The 15,637-nt window shown below is 47.0% G+C and overlaps 1 protein-coding gene across 1 annotated transcript in view; it reads left to right on the plus strand.

Moving 5' to 3' along the window:
• The window catches only part of MAPK8IP2 (mitogen-activated protein kinase 8 interacting protein 2), a 48,591-nt gene that overhangs the window by 26,037 nt on the left and 6,917 nt on the right, over positions 1 to 15,637 (plus strand). Inside the window, exons 8-9 of the mRNA XM_084811412.1 lie at positions 12,690 to 12,799; positions 13,581 to 13,700. Of these exons, the coding sequence (XP_084667538.1) occupies positions 12,690 to 12,799; positions 13,581 to 13,700 (230 nt within the window). The remainder of the gene's footprint in view (positions 1 to 12,689; positions 12,800 to 13,580; positions 13,701 to 15,637) is intronic.

Here is a 15,637-nt window from a genome sequence, read left to right on the forward strand (position 1 = left end):
ACCCCCAAAATCCATAGTTGGATTTATTAGGGCCAATCCAGATCCCACAAAAATGTGCAAGCTTTTGTGTTCTCTGGAGCTCTTAGGCCAGGTGATACAAAAAGTAGGGGATGCAGGAAGAAACAGTAAAGTCCAAACCATTTTTGGCCAGATGAGGTCTGTAGTTTTAGACTTAGTCTCAACTAGGTCTCAACATGGAGATTTGCAGTCTGAATGCATCAGTCCTGGTAGAAGTTGCAGGTATTAGATTATACCTAGCAATGGATTCTGGGACAGAAAAGCAATGGCTGATCCTTTGTTTTGCAACACATCAAGGTCCATTGTAACTCAGACCTGCCTCTTGCATCACAGGTCCAGAGGCAGCAGAGAGTAGAATTACAGAGAGCCATAGTAAGACCTTCCTGCCTTCTCCTAGTGAGAATTCCCCTTCTCTAAGGCCTTTCTCACTCCCAGTAGGAACCACCTTCTTTCTCACATGCCGGGTTTCGTTGCCACCAGGACCTTTAAGGCTCCGGTCCAAGCTTTTACCCAGTCCCCTCTCTGCGAGGACACACAGACTTTACTTATAATCCTGTACTGTTCCCTTGATACCTCCCCTTACGTAGCCCAGAGCAGAAGGTGTAGGATTTGGTTAAGCAAATAAACTTTATTACTTACAGCAAATAAGTTGTTGAATGATAAACAGGTAACTTAATGGCTTTATCAATATATGTTCTCTCATACACAGTACTCTAGATCATAGAATCATAGAATAGTAGGGTTGGAAGGGGCCTACAAGGCCATCGAGTCCAACCCCATGCTCAATGCAGGAATCCGAGTCAAAGCATGCCTGACAGATGGCTGTCCAGCCTCGTTTTGAAGGCCTCCAGTATTGCTCAAACAGTCAGGACGTTTTTCCTGATGTTCAGCCGGAATCTGGCTTCCTGTCACTTGAGCCCATGATTCCGTGTCCTGCACTCTGGGATGAACGAGAAGAGATCCTGGCCTTCCTCTCTGTGACAACCTTTCAAGTCCTTGAAGAGTGCTATCATATCTCCCCTCAGTCTTCTCTTCTCAAGGCTAAACATGCCCAGTTCTTTCAGTCTCTCCTCGAAGGACTTTGTTTCCAGTCCCCTGATCATCTTTGTTGCCCTCCTCTGCACCCTCTCCAGTTTGTCTGCATCCTTCTTAAAGTGTGGTGCCCAGAACTGGACACAGTACTCCAGATGAGGCCTAACCAGTGCTGAGTAGAGAGGAACTAGTACTTCCCGGGATTTGGAAGCTATGCTTCTGTTAATGCAGCCCAAAATAGCATTTGCCTTTTTTGCAGCCACATCACATTGTTGGCTCATCTTCAGCTTGTGATCGACAACAATTCCAAGATCCTTCTCGCTTGTAGTGTGGTTGAGCCACGTATCACCCATCTTGTAACTGTGCATTTGGTTTCTTTTTCCTAGGTGCAGAACTTGGCATTTATCCCTATGAAATGTCATTCTGTTGTTTTCTGCCCAGCGCTCCAGTCTATCCAGATCGCTTTGAATTTTGCTTCTGTCTTCCAAAGTATTAGCTATCCTGCCGAATTCTGTGTCATCTGCAAATTTTATCAGCATTCCCTGCACCTCCTCCTCCAAGTCATTAATACAAATGTTGACGAGCACTGGGCCCAGGACTGAGCCCTGCGGTACCCCACTCGTTACCTCTCCCCAGTTTGAGAAGGTCCCATTGATGAGCACTCTTTGAGTCCAATTCTGTAGCCAACTGTGGATCCACCAGATCGTTGTTCCATCTAGCCCACTTTGAGCTAGTTTGCTCATCAGGATATCATGGGGCACTTTGTCGAAAGCTTTGCTGAAGTCGAGGTATATGATGTCTACAGCATTCCCACGGTCTACAAGGGAGGTTACCTGATCCAAAAATGAGATCAGATTTTTCTGGCAGGATTTGTTCTTGACAAATCCATGTTGGCTTCGAGTAATCGCTGCATTGTTTTCAAGGTGCTTGCAGATGGATTGCTTTATCATCTGCTCCAGAATTTTCCTAGGGATTGATGTCAGACTGACTGTTCTGTAGTTCCCAGGTTCCTCCTTTTTACCCTTTTTGAAGATAGGGACAACATTAGCCCTCCTCCAGTCATCTGGCACTTCCCCCGTCCTCCATGATTTCTCAAAGAGAATAGACAGCAGTTCTGAGAGTTCTTCTGCCAGTTCCTTTATTCCTCTAGGATGCAGTTCATCTGGCCCTGGGGATTTGACCTCATTCAAAGTAATGAGATGTTCCTTGACCATAGGCCTATCGATCTCAAGCTGCAATCCTGCCCCTTCAGCCTGTACTTCGCCTTTGCCAGGGGGGTCATAGACCCTCTTTTGGGAGAAGACTGAGCCAAAGTAGGAATTGAGCACCTCTGCCTTTTCTTTGTCATCTGTTATCGTTTTGCCATCCTTATTGAGTAGCTGAACAACCATTTCTTTCCTCTGCCTTTTACTATGCACGTAGCTGAAGAAAGCCTTTTTGTTGCTTTTAGCATCCCTTGCTAACCTCAGCTCATTCTCAGCTTTAGCCTTCCTGACGCCATCCCTGCAATTCTGTGCTACCTGCCTGTACTCTTCCTTTGTTGCTTGGCCTTCTTTCCACTTCCTATATGTATCCTTTTTTGTTTTCAGGTCATCCCTAAGCCTTTTGTGAAGCCACGTTGGCTTCTTCTGTTGTCTTCCACCTTTTCTTCTAGTTGGAATTGTTTGTAATTGTGCCTTGAGAATTTCCTTTTTTAAAAGCTCCCACCCAGCTGGGACTCCTTTTCTCGTTAGAGGCGCTTGCCATGGGACCTTGCTGATCATTGTTCTGAGTTTATTAAAATCAGCTTTCCTAAAATCCAGGGTACGCGTTTGACCACACTCGACTTTTGCTTCCCTTAGAACCAAGAACTCAAGTACAACATAGTCGCTTTCCCCCAGAGTTCCCAGAACTGCTACTTTATCCACTAAGTCATCTCTGTTGGTTAGGATCAAGTCAAGGATAGCCGATCCTCTAGTTCCTTCCTCTACTTTCTGTAGGAGGAAGTTATCCGCCACACAAGTCAGGAATTTCCTGGAGGGGCCATGTTTTGCAGAATTTGTCTCCCAACAAATATCGGGGAAATTGAAGTCCCCTATCACTGATACGTCATGCTTCCTTGAAACATTGGCTATTTGCTTTTCAAAAGTTTCATCCTTGTCTTCTTCTTGCTTGGGTGGCCGGTAGTAGACTCCGACCACCAGGTTCCTTTTATTGTTTGCTCCATTTATTTTGACCCAGATGCTCTCGATGGGGCTACCAAGCTCATCCTCCTGTATTTCTGTGCAGAGATATGTATATTTCACATCCAGTGCTACCCCACTTCCCTTTCTGTTCCTCCTGTTCTTTTTGATCAAGTTATATCCTTCAATTGCTGTATTCTAGTCATGAGAGTCATCCCACCAAGTCTCAGTTACACCTATCAAGTCATAGTTTCCCTCCTGTATTAAGAGTTCAAGTTCGTTCTGTTTGTTTCCCATACTCTGGGCATTAGTATATAGACATCAAATGCCATGTGCTTCATGGTCTGGCTTTCTTCCTACATGTTTGTGAAGACTATTATTGGGCACTTTTAGAGCTGTTCTCTCCATTGCGGTGCATGAGCCTTCGTCCATTGTTACCCCCAACGTTACATCTCCCTTCCCCGTAGGATTCAGTTTAAAGCCCTTCTGATGAAGTTCTTCATGCTGTGGCCAAACACATTCTTCCCAGCCTTTGTGAGGTGCAACCCGTCCCTAGCCAACAGCCCATCTTCCAGGAAGTATAGCCTGTGGTCCCAGAATCCAAATCTCTCGCGTCGGCACCACCTCCATAGCCAGTCATTCACCCGGAGTATTTTTCGTTCCCTTTCTACCCTCTTCTGACTACTGGAAGGATGGATGAGAAAACTATCTGGGCCCCAAAGTCCTTGAGTTTCCTTCCCAAAGCTTCAAAGTCTGACGTGATTTCTTCGTAGCTCCGCTTGGCGGTATCATTTGTTCCCACATGGATGAGAAGAAAGGGATACATGTCAGTGGGCATTATGAGTGCAGGCAACCTTTCAGTCATGTCTCTAATCCAGAGCTTTCCAAACTTTTTGTGTTGGTGACACACTTTTTAAGACATGCATCATTTCGTGACACGGTAACTCAGTTTTACTAGCAAACCGGAGGTTAAACTAACCCGTTATAAGAGATATGGACACATACATAAATTGTAATAACGAAATGTATGGGGATACAACATATCTCATGAAAACCTTTCATTTATATTTTTAAAAATATATGATTTGTAAGATAATAACATACATTGTTTTCATTTATGAGTAAACCGTATGTAAATATGTGCAAGAATTTAAAAAAGTTGAATAACACCAATAACTACTTACCATTTTAATGGGATGTATGAGGATGATGGGATGAACACAGGTTTTCAATATTTGGTGGAATATTAGATAAAGACACTCGCATTTCGTCATCAAGCATTTTTAAGCTTCCATGTTTCAGTGTCTTTAAGCTTGCCATCATTGAAAAGGATACTTCACAAATGTATGTAGTACAAAACTGCAGAAGAATTTTTAACGCTTTTTTAGCTATGTTTGGATGCATTTTTGAAATGTGAATCCAAAAGCTGTCTAAGTCACCCTGTTCATGCATCATTAACAGATTTCGATCATTTTTTATGTCAGCTAATTCTTCTTCTTCAATAAGGGAAAAATTCCTCATTGCAGTTGAAAGAAATGGATTTCTGATCCAATCATAGTCTTGGATTTCAACATTTGGGAAGTAATGATGAACTTTCTCTCCAAGCAATGTTAAATGGTCAACAGTTAGCGAGCTGATATCACATTTTAGCTGGCACTCAGCAGTTTTGGAAAACATTTCAAAATTTCCTTCTTTCACTTTCCTTTTCCAAATTGCTATTTTGTCTCTCATAGCACAAATTTTATCTACCGCTGTTAAGATATTTTCTCCTTTTCCTTGCATACTGGTGTTTATTTTATTCAAATGTTCAAATATGTCAGCAAGATATGCCAATTTTGTGCACCGAAGTTTGCTTTGAATTAGATCGCAGAATTCATTCTGCTGATTTTCCTCAAAAAGTTTAAGCATCATTTCCCTCAATTCATATACACGACAAAGCACTCGACCTCTTGAGAGCCAACGAACTTCTGTGTGTAGTAGAAGCTTTTTAAACCTTGCCCCCATGTCTTCACAAATATGAGCAAATAATCTTTATTGAAGAGGTCTACTTTTAATGTAATTGACCATTTGAACCACTTTGTCCAAAACTTTTCTTAATTCATTTCCAATGGTTTGTGCGACTAGTGCTTCGCGATGTAAAAAGCAATGAGTAATTATAAGATTTTCATTCTCTTTCTTTGCTAAAGCTATAAAACCTTTTGTTGAACCAACCATTGAGGGTGCGCCATCTGTGCATATTCCTACACAATTTAACCATTGCAAATTATTTTCCTTCATGAAGCAATCAAAAGTTTTAAATATATCTTCACCTCTAGTTCTCATTGGAAGTTCTAGACAACACAAGAATTGCTCAATAATTCTGTCAGTATGAATGAAGCGTATAAAAACCAATAATTGTGCTAACCCACTGACATCTGTTGCTTCATCTAATTGCAATGTAAAGATCATGTTATCATCTTGAAAAATATCCTTCATTTGCTGCTTAATGTCATCAGACATGTCTTGAATACGTCTTCCGATTGTGTTATCTGCCAAAGGGATTTTATTAACTTCTATCTCAAATTCGGGCCCAAACATTGTTTGAACAATAGCACAGCAAGATTCCTTTATGGTGGTGTCGGCAATAGCGTGTGGGTCCTTGTTTTTGGCAATTATTTGAGCAACCAAGTAACTTGCCTTTTGAGCTTTCTCTGATGTCTTCATTCTCTTTGTGAATGATGCAGACTGCTTCTTTATTGATTTTGAAAGCTCAGTAAAGTATCCTACTGGTTTTTCTGACAAATGACAGTGTTTTGAGGTAAAATGACACTTTAATTTATTTGCTACCATACTTTCATGTTTTTAGTGCTTATCTTTCTCTGTTTTTTCTTATGAAAATAACAGCACCTGCGCTCCACTCCCACAGCGATAAAGTGAGATAAAGATAGGAATCAGGACCAGGAGAAAATGTGAAAAATAAACAAAATTAACTAAAGTATTTACAATACATATTAGGACGCATAGGCCCAGGTAGGAGCTCAGCTGCAAAAACACATGAAGTAGAGAAGCAAAAGTCCAACCAAAATGGTGTAAATATATATGTCTCACTACAAGGCTATACTGCTGTAAATATTTGCAATGCCTATGTCCAGAGTCCAGTTCCAGCACTCTCCGGTGGTACACTGCCAGTGGGTGGTTAATCCACAATTATTGTTGTTGTTGTTCAGTCGTGTCCGACTCTTCGTGACCCCATGGACCATAGCACGCCAGGCCTTCCTGTCCTGCGCTCTCTCCCGGAGCGTGCTCAAGTTCATATTCATTGCATCCGTGATGCTATCTAGCCATCTCATCCTCTGCCGTCCCCTTCTCCTTTTGCCTTCAGTCTTTCCCAGCATCAGGGTCTTTTCCAGGGAGTTTTCTCTTCGCATTAGGTGGCCAAAATATTGGAGCTTCAGCTTCAGTATCTGTCCTTCCAATGAGCACTCAGGGTTGATTTCCTTTAGGATGGACTGATTTGACCTCCTTGCAGTCCAGGGGACTCATAAGAGTCTTCTCCAGCACCACAGTTCGAAAGCATCAATTCTTCGGCGCTCAGCCTTCCTTATAGTCCAGCTCTCACAGCCATACATTACTACTGGGAAAACCATAGCTTTGATTAGACGGACCTTTGTCGGCAAGGTGATGTCTCTGCTTCTTACTATGCTGTCTAGGTTTGCCATAGCTTTCCTCCCAAGGAGCAAGCGTCTTTTAATTTCATGGCTACAGTCACCGTCTGCGGTGATCTTGGAGCCCAAGAAAGTAAAATCTGTCACTGCTTCCATTTCTTCCCCTTCTATATGCCAGGAAGTGATGGGGCCAGATGCCATGATCTTCGTTTTTTTAATGTTGAGTTTCAAACCAGCTTTTGCACTCTCCTCTTTCACCCTCAACAAGAGGCTCTTTAGATCCTCTTCGCTTTCTGCCATTAGGGTGGTATCGTCTGCATATCGGAGGTTGTTGATAATTCTCCCAGCAATCTTAATTCCGACCTCTGATTCATCCAACCCGGCATTTCTCATGATGTACTCTGCATATAAGTTAAATAAGCAGGGTGACAATATGCAGCCTTGTCGTACCCCTTTCCCAATTTTGAACCAATCGGTTGTTCCATGTCTGGTTCTTACTGTTGCTTCTTGACCCTCGTACAGGTTTCTCAGGAGACAGGTAAGGTGGTCTGGTACTCCCATCACTTTAAGAATTTGCCACAGTTTGTTGTGATCCACACAATCAAAGGCTTTAGCGTAGTCAATGAAGCAGAAATAGACGTTTTTCTGGAATTCTCTTGCTTTCTCCATGATGCAGCGAATGTTGGCGATTTGATCTCTAGTTCCTCTGCCTCTTCGAAACCCAGCTTGTACTTCCGGTAGTTCTCGTTTCGCATACTGCTGAAGCCTAGCTTGTAGGATTTTGAGCATCACCTTGCTGGCGTGTGAAATGAGCGCAATGGTGCGGTAGTTTGAACACTCTTTGGCGTTGCCCTTCTTTGGAATTGGAATGTAAACTGACCTTTTCCAGTCTTGTGGCCACTGTTGAGTGTTCCAGATTTGTTGGCATATTGAATGCAGCACTTTAACAGCATCATCTTTTAGGATTTTAAGTAGCTCGGCTGGAATACTGTCATCTCCGCTAGCTTTGTTGTTACTAATGCTTCCTAAGGCCCACTTGACTTCACTCTCTAGGATGTCCGGCTCAAGTTCAGTGACCGCACTATCATGGCTATCGGGGACATTCAGATCTTTCCTGTATAGTTCTTCTGTGTATTCTTTCCATCTCTTCTTAATCTCATCTGCTTCTGTTAAGTCCCTGCCTTCTTCGTCCTTTATCATGCCCGTCTTTGCACATAACGTTCCCTTGAGATCTCCAATTTTCTTGAAGAGATCTCTAGTCTTTCCCATTCTGTTGTTTTCCTCGATTTCTTTGCATTGTTCATTTAAGAAGGCCTTCTTGTCTCTCCTTGCTATTCTCTGGAACTCTGCATTCAGTTGGCTATATCTTCCCCTTTCTCCCTTGCTTTTCGCTTCCCTTCTTTCGTGAGCTACTTGTAAAGCCTCATCAGACAGCCACTTTGCTTTCTTGCATTTCTTTTCCTTTGGGATGGATTGAGTTGCTGCCTCCTGAACAATGTTACGGACCTCCGTCCATAGTTCCTCAGGCACTCTGTCTATCAGGTCTAATCCCTGAAATCTGTTCCTCACCTCCACTGTATATTCATCAGGGATATGATTTAGGTCATACCTGAACGGTTTAGTGGTTTTCCCGACGTTCTTCAATTTAAGCCGAAATTTTGCAACAAGAAGCTCATGATCTGAGCCACAGTCAGCTCCAGGTCTTGTTTTTACTGACTGTATGGAGCTTCTCCATCTTTGGCTGCAAAGGACATAATCAATCTGATTTCGATATTGACCATCTGGTGACGTCCATGTGTAGAGTCGCCTCTTGTGCTGTTGGAAAAGAGTGTTTGCTATGATCAGCATGTTCTCTTGGCAAAACTCTATTAGCTTTTGTCCTGCTTCATTTTGTACACCAAAGCCATGCCTGCCTGTTATCCCAGTGATTTCTTGACTTCCTACTTTAGCATTCCAATCCCCTATGATGAAGAGGACATCTTTTTTTGGTGTTAGTTCTAGAAGGTGTTGTAGGTCTTCATAGAACCGATCAACCTCAGCTTCTTCGGCCTCAGTGGTTGGGGCATAGACTTGAATTACTGTGATGTTGAATGGTTTGCCTTGGATTCGTACTGAGATCATTCTATCATTTTTAAGATTGTACCCCAGTACTGCTTTTCCCACCCTTTTGTTGACTATGAGTGCTACGCCATTTCTTCTAAGGGATTCTTGCCCACAATAGTAGATATGATGGTCACCTGAATTAAATTCGCCCATGCCTGTCCATTTTAGTTCGCTGATTCCCAAGATGTCGATGTTCAATCTTGCCATCTCATGTTTGACCACCTCCAGCTTACCTTGATTCATTGATCTGACATTCCAGGTTCCTAAACAATATTGTTCTTTACAGCATCGGATTTTCTTTTCACCACCAGACACATCCACAGCTGAGTGTCCTTTCGGCTTTGGCCCAGCCGCTTCACTCTTTCTGGCGCTACTTGGAAATACCTCTGCTCTTCCCCAGTAGCATATTGGACACCTTCCGACCTGAGGGGCTCATCTTCCGGCGTCATCTCTTTTAGCCTTGTGATACGTTCCATGGGGTTTTCTTGGCAAGAATACTGGAGTGGGTTGCCATTTCCTTCTCCAGTGGACCACATTTTGTCAGAACTCTCTGCCATGACCTGTCCATCTTGGGTAGCCCTGCATGGCATAGCTTATGGCTTCACTGAGTTACGCAAGCCCCTTCGCCACAACAAGGCAGTGATCCATGAAGGGGTAATCCACAATTACAGCAGAGTAAAAATAAAAATAAATGGCAGAAATCAACTGAGCTCCGTTCTGACTGGCCAAGATGGTGGATGGCCCGCTCGGTGCAGTCCCAGGTGGCGTTTCCACCTGTGTGGTACTTTGGCCAGAAGTCCGCGAAGGGCACGCCCGAAACCACGCAGGGCTGGTGGCCGCTGCCAGTTCTCCGCGCCGGTGTCGGCTGAGCGCTGCTCCCAGGGCAGTGCCTCCCTTCCCCTCTCTTCGCCCCGAGCCTCTACCTTTCTGGGGAGTGCAGGCTCGAAGCTCCTCGCCTATGCGGTGCAGCCCTCCCTGCTCTGGGGGCGTCCAGCGGGCCGTTGTTCTCCCCCGCTGCCCTGCAGCCGCACCGAGGACATGGGGAAGCCACTCGCCCGAGCTGATTGCAAATTGCTTGACTAATTGCTCTGCTAACTTGGAATTCTCCACACTCCTCGTGCAGCCTGTGTTTCCACACTCCTCGCCGTACCACTCCAACACCGCCAATCACGTGCGTCCTGCATCAAGACGCCACGTGATCCTAAAGCAGCGAATGTTAACGCACCTAAGCCTTAGCAGCTAAGCTGCTTTAACATTAGCTGCTTTAGGAAGTTCCGGGGGAGGGACCAAGCGAAGCAAACGTGAGTAAGGGAACTCCACGGTGCCCTTCCTCACAGTTTTCGCGCGACACACCTACACACTGCTGGCGACACACTAATGTGTTGCGACACACAGTTTGGAAAGCTCTGCTCTAATCCGTCCTCCCAGGAGACAACATACCTGGCGAGTCCACAGGTCTTTGCGACCTACTTGGGTCTCGATCCCACGCAGCAAGGCGTCTCCCACTACTACCACTCTTCTCTTCTTCTTGTTGTAGGCCTGGATTTCATCGCCTCTGTTTGACTGACCTTCAGCCTCTTGCTCACTCTCATGTAGGTTCCCCTGTGATTCTTCCTCTGCAGGCTGTCCTCCAGTCTCATCCGCAAGTACCTGGAATCGGTTCCACAGCTCCACTGCTTCCACTGGTGCAGAGTGGCATCTAGTTCTTCTTCTCCTAACTGTCACCCTTTTCCAAGGAGTATCCTCTACTCCATTTTTCTTCTCCTCAGCATTTCCCACTTCTGCCTCAGCTTGCTGTTGTTCTTCAAGCTTCTGGTCTTCCCTCTACTGCTGTAGTTCCCCCATTCTGTCCAAGAACTCTTCATGTTCTCTTATTCCCCGGAGGGTCAATAGTCGCCACTCCAGTCCACTTACCTTTTCTTCCAGCAGGGTGGTCAGCTTGCACTTGTTGCAGGAGTAGGCCATGTTGTTCTCAGGCAAGAAAACAAACATGGCACACACCTTGCAGGTCACCACCACTGGAGAGTCTTGTCCTTCCATAGCCTCTTTTCCCTTTTTGTGTCTAGTTTTGTGATTGTTCTAGACTAGCCAATGCCTGCTCCTCTACTCGGTAGAGGTTAAAAGCAGAGTCCCACTGGTGTGGAAGTGTGTGTTACAAGAAAAATAATTAAAAAAATGTTAGGGGCCTCCCCCTTGACCGCCCCTGCCCCTGGCCAACTCCTGTTTGCTCCTCCTGTTCGCTCACTGTCTGGGAGCTTGCTTGCTTCTGTAGTCCCTGGAGCAGCTTCCTCTGCTCTGCTCTGCTCTGCTGGGAGGCGGGAAACAGACTGAAGCTTCCTGCCCTCAGCTGCTGGGAGTACTCAGGCCACATTTCAATTCAATTGGAGCTCTCAGGAGCACCTGGTGAGCTCACAGCCACTCAGAAGGAAAAAGGACAGCCCCCTGGGCTTCCTGCGGCCCACTTACCTCTTTGCCTCTGTCTCCTTTGTCCCCTTTGTCTCTTCTACCACCTGGTGAGCTCACAGCCACTCAGAAGGAAAAAGGACAGCCCCCTGGGCTTCCTGCAACCCACTTACCTCTTTGCCTTGGTCTCCTTTGCCTCCTTTGTCTCTTCTACCACTGCAACTCCCTTGGCCAACTCCTGTTTGCTCCCCCTGTTCGCTCACTCTGGTCGCTCGCTCTCTGGGAGCTTGCTTGCTTCTGTAGTCCCTGGACCAGCTGGAGCAGCTTTCTCTGCTCTGCTCTGCTGTGCTCAGCTGAGAGGCGGGAAACAGGCTGAAGCTTCCTGCCCTCAGCTGCTGGGAGTACTCAGGCCACACACATCCAATTCAGTTGGAGCACTCAGGAGCACCTGGTGAGGTCAAGCCACTCAGAAGGATAAAGGGCAGCCCCCTGGGCTTCCTGCAGCCCACTTACCTCTTTGCCTCGGTCTCCTTTGTCTCCTTTCATCACACGCTCCTAGATCACACGCTCAAACAATCCCTTCACAATTACCACAGCCCGCTTCTCAGTTTTCAGTCCTAAAATCCCACCTCTCACACGTCCTAGCTCTGATCTAAACCATCTCACATCAGACCTCCATCCTATCTCTGGACTAATCCAGCACTAACTCTGTCAGCAAAGCATATCATTTATATAGCACACACACTTCGCCCCACCTTCCCTGTCTCAGCCAATATGCAAATCCACCATAGACGTACTCACGATATTCAGAGATACAACAGGAATACATACCCGTAACCATAGACTCATAACAGGAACACATTACTATACTTCCAGATTATATATATAGAGATGTGTAATGCCGCACCTCTCATTAGTGAGGCCTGGGGAAGGGCTTTGTGCTGAGAGCTCTGTTCCCTCTAACCAGTAGATAATACCCACAAATTGGCTTCAGTTAATGTTTTAACCTAATGCACAACCTAAAATTATTATCCAGCTTTGCTTTTGGGCGTGGTATTCTTCCTACCTTCCCTGACATTGGCACAGAAGCCCACTACTGGGATCACAGGCCTCTGTGCTGCTGCAGGGGGATGGGGTGGGAAATGGAAAAATGAAGGTGCCCAGACCAGGTCCCACAGCACGCGGAGATGAGCCATCCTGCCGGGTCCCTGCATATCCTTTTCTTGAAATCCTCCCCCTCTGGGTGCCAGAGGGTGGGACACGGTTAATGGCATGACACAGGCACAGCTGTTCTCCCATAGCTGCAACTCTCCTGGATCCCTTACAGGCCTGAAGCGGGATCCGTGCTGGGTTGAGCATTTCAACGTGCAATTCTTGGGCTCCGTGGAAGTTCCATACCACCAGGGTAATGGCATCTTGTGTGCAGCCATGCAGAAGGTGAGACCTGTGTGTGTGAGCCAACACTCTAGCCATTACACTAGACAGCCTCCCCAGTGACTGTGGGGAACACATCTGGGAGGCTACGTTCTTGGGATCTTTGTTTTGCCGCTAGTCTGGTCTCGTGCCCCGTGGCATGCAGCAACTGCCACTGCCCTTGGGCATTTTGAGAACACTCCTGAAATGGGCAGAGGCCTTTGCGGGCAATTAGGAGGCTGAGGGAGCCGAGGGCATGCCCACGCAGGGAGTTTGGAGCTGAGCAACCCGCCGGACTCTGTTCTCTGCCTGTGGCTCGCTCCACCTGGCTCCCGATGCCAGAGCCACTCCACACAGAGCCACCCTTCTGCTGAAACCTCCAAGGACGGGCATTTCCACCACTTCCTTGGATTGCTTGTCCCACCCCAGACTGCTCTGAGGGCTTGTGGAGGTGGGGCTGGGGGGCTGTGCTTGAGCTAGCTCCAATCTCACAATATAGGCTTCATTTTGCCATAGCATCCTGGGAGAACAGATGCGTGTGCTGGTTTTGTCTCTGACGAGCAAGTACTGCCAGAAGCCCTTTCTGGGAGAGGCCCTTGCCTGCAAGCAGGGAGTTTCCTCTCGCGGCCTTGATGGGCGAGGAACAGAGGGAGCGGTCCCTCCCTCTTCGAAAGGAGCGCCCTTGGCCAGACAGAAGCTCTGCTCCTCAGTCTGCGTGTGGCTGTGTCCTCCTTGTCCACATCGCGCTTCCTCGGAGGCCCCACCCCAAATTCTGCTGACCCCTCCCCCACCTCTCTCCTTGCAGATTGCTACCACCCGTAAGTTGACAGTACACCTGCGGCCCCCGGCCACCTGCGACCTGGAGATCAGCCTGCAGGGCATCAAGCTCATCCTGACCGCGAACGAGTACAGTCGGGATGAAGAGGTGAGGGGCGGGTGTGTGGGTGCGGCAGGGAGACCAGGAAGGTCCCTGGGGTTCACTTCTGCCTGTGTGGACGGACGTTCGCCATGAGTCCAGTTCTGTGAACATCAGAACATCGGCAGAGCCCTGCTGGGTCAGACCCAGGGCCCATCCAGTCCAGCGTTCTGTTCACACGGTGGCCGGCCAGCTGGCCGGCCGTGGGGAACCCACAAGCAGGGCAGGAGTGCAACAGCAGCCCCCGCCCATGTTCCCCAGCAACTGGTGTACACAGGTATACTGCCTCTGCTACTGAAGGTAGCACAGAGCTGCCAGGACTAGTAGCCTGGGAAAGGGAGGCTTGACTCTCAGCTGCATGTGGGCTGGTGTGAGTTCACAGGTGTTTGACTTTGTGTGGCTGTGGGCTCAAGCCTACATTTGCTTCTGTAGGGGGAGCCCCACAGAGGGAGACTCTGTCTCAGGGTCCACAGAACTTGGCTGAGGGGGCTAGATTCACCCACTGGCTCCCAACTTGGGGGCAGGGTTGGGGCAGAGTGGGAATAGGAGGCTGGTCACACACCCCGTTGCCTCCCAATCTGTGAGCTCTGGCCCAATTCCATGGAGGGTGGGGGCATAGAATCATAGAATAGTAGGGTTGGAAGGGGCCTACAAGGCCATCGAGTCCAACCCCCTGATCAATGCAGGAATCCAAGTCAGAGCATCCCTGACAGATGGCTGTCCAGCCTCATCTTGAAGGCCTCCAGTGTGGGAGAGCCCACCACCTCCCTAGGTCATTGGTTCCATTGTGGTATTGCTCTTACAGTCAGGAGGTTTTTCCTGATGTTCAGCCGGAATCTGGCTTCCTGTAACTTGAGCCCATTACTCCATGTCCTGCACTCTGGGATGATCGAGAAGAGATCCTAGCCTTCTTCTCTGTGACAACCTTTCAAGTACTTGAAGAGTGCTATCATATCTCCCCTCAGTCTTCTCTTCTCAAGGCTAAACATGCCCAGGTCTTTCAGTCTCTCTTCATAGGGCTTTGTTTCCAGTCCTCTGATCATCTTTGTTGCCCTCCTCTGCACCCTCTCCAGTTTGTCTGCATCCTTCTTAAAGTGTGGTGCCCAGAACTGGACACAGTACTCCAGATGAGGCCTAACCAGTGCTGAGTAGAGGGGAACTAGTACTTCCCGGGATTTGGAAGCTATGCTTCTATTAATGCAGCCCAAAATAGCATTTGCCTTTTTTGCAGCCACATCACATTGTTGGCTCACCTTCAACTTGTGATCTACAACAATTCCAAGATCGTTCTCGCTTGTCGTGTTGTTGAGCCACGTATCCCCCATCTTGTAACTGTGCATTTGGTTTCTTTTTCCTAGGTGCAGAACTTGGCATTGATCCCTATTAAATGCCATTCTGTTGTTTTCTGCCCAGCGCTCCAGTCTATCCAGATCACTTTGAATTTTGTTTCTGTCTTCCAAAGTATTAGCTATCCCACTCCATTTTGTGTCATCTGCAAATTTGATCAGCATTCCCTGCACCTCCTCCTCCAAGTCATTACTAAAAAGGTTGAAGAGCACTGGGCCCAGGACTGAGCCCTGCAGTACCCCACTCGTTACCTCTCCCCAGTTGGAGAAGGTCCCATTGAGAAGCGCTCTTTGAGTCCGATTCTGTAGCCAACTGTGGATCCACCGGATCGTTGTTTCATCTAGCCCACTTCGAGCAAGTTTGCTCATCAGGATATCATGGGGCACTTTGTCGAAAGCTTTGCTGAAGTCGAGGTATATGATGTCTACAGCATTCCCACGGTCTACAAGGGAGGTGACTTGATCAAAAAATGAGATCAGATTTTTCTGGCAGGACTTGTTTTTGACAAATCCATGTTGGCTTCGAGTAATCACGGCATTGTTTTCAAGGTGCTTCCAGATGGATTGCTTTATCATCTGCTCCAGAATTGTCCCAGGGAT

The sequence above is a fragment of the Heloderma suspectum genome, chromosome 7, assembly GCF_057233095.1.
Source record: "Heloderma suspectum isolate Gila_16-S chromosome 7, 16-S_ref, whole genome shotgun sequence".
Taxonomy (NCBI): Eukaryota; Metazoa; Chordata; class Lepidosauria; order Squamata; family Helodermatidae; genus Heloderma; species Heloderma suspectum.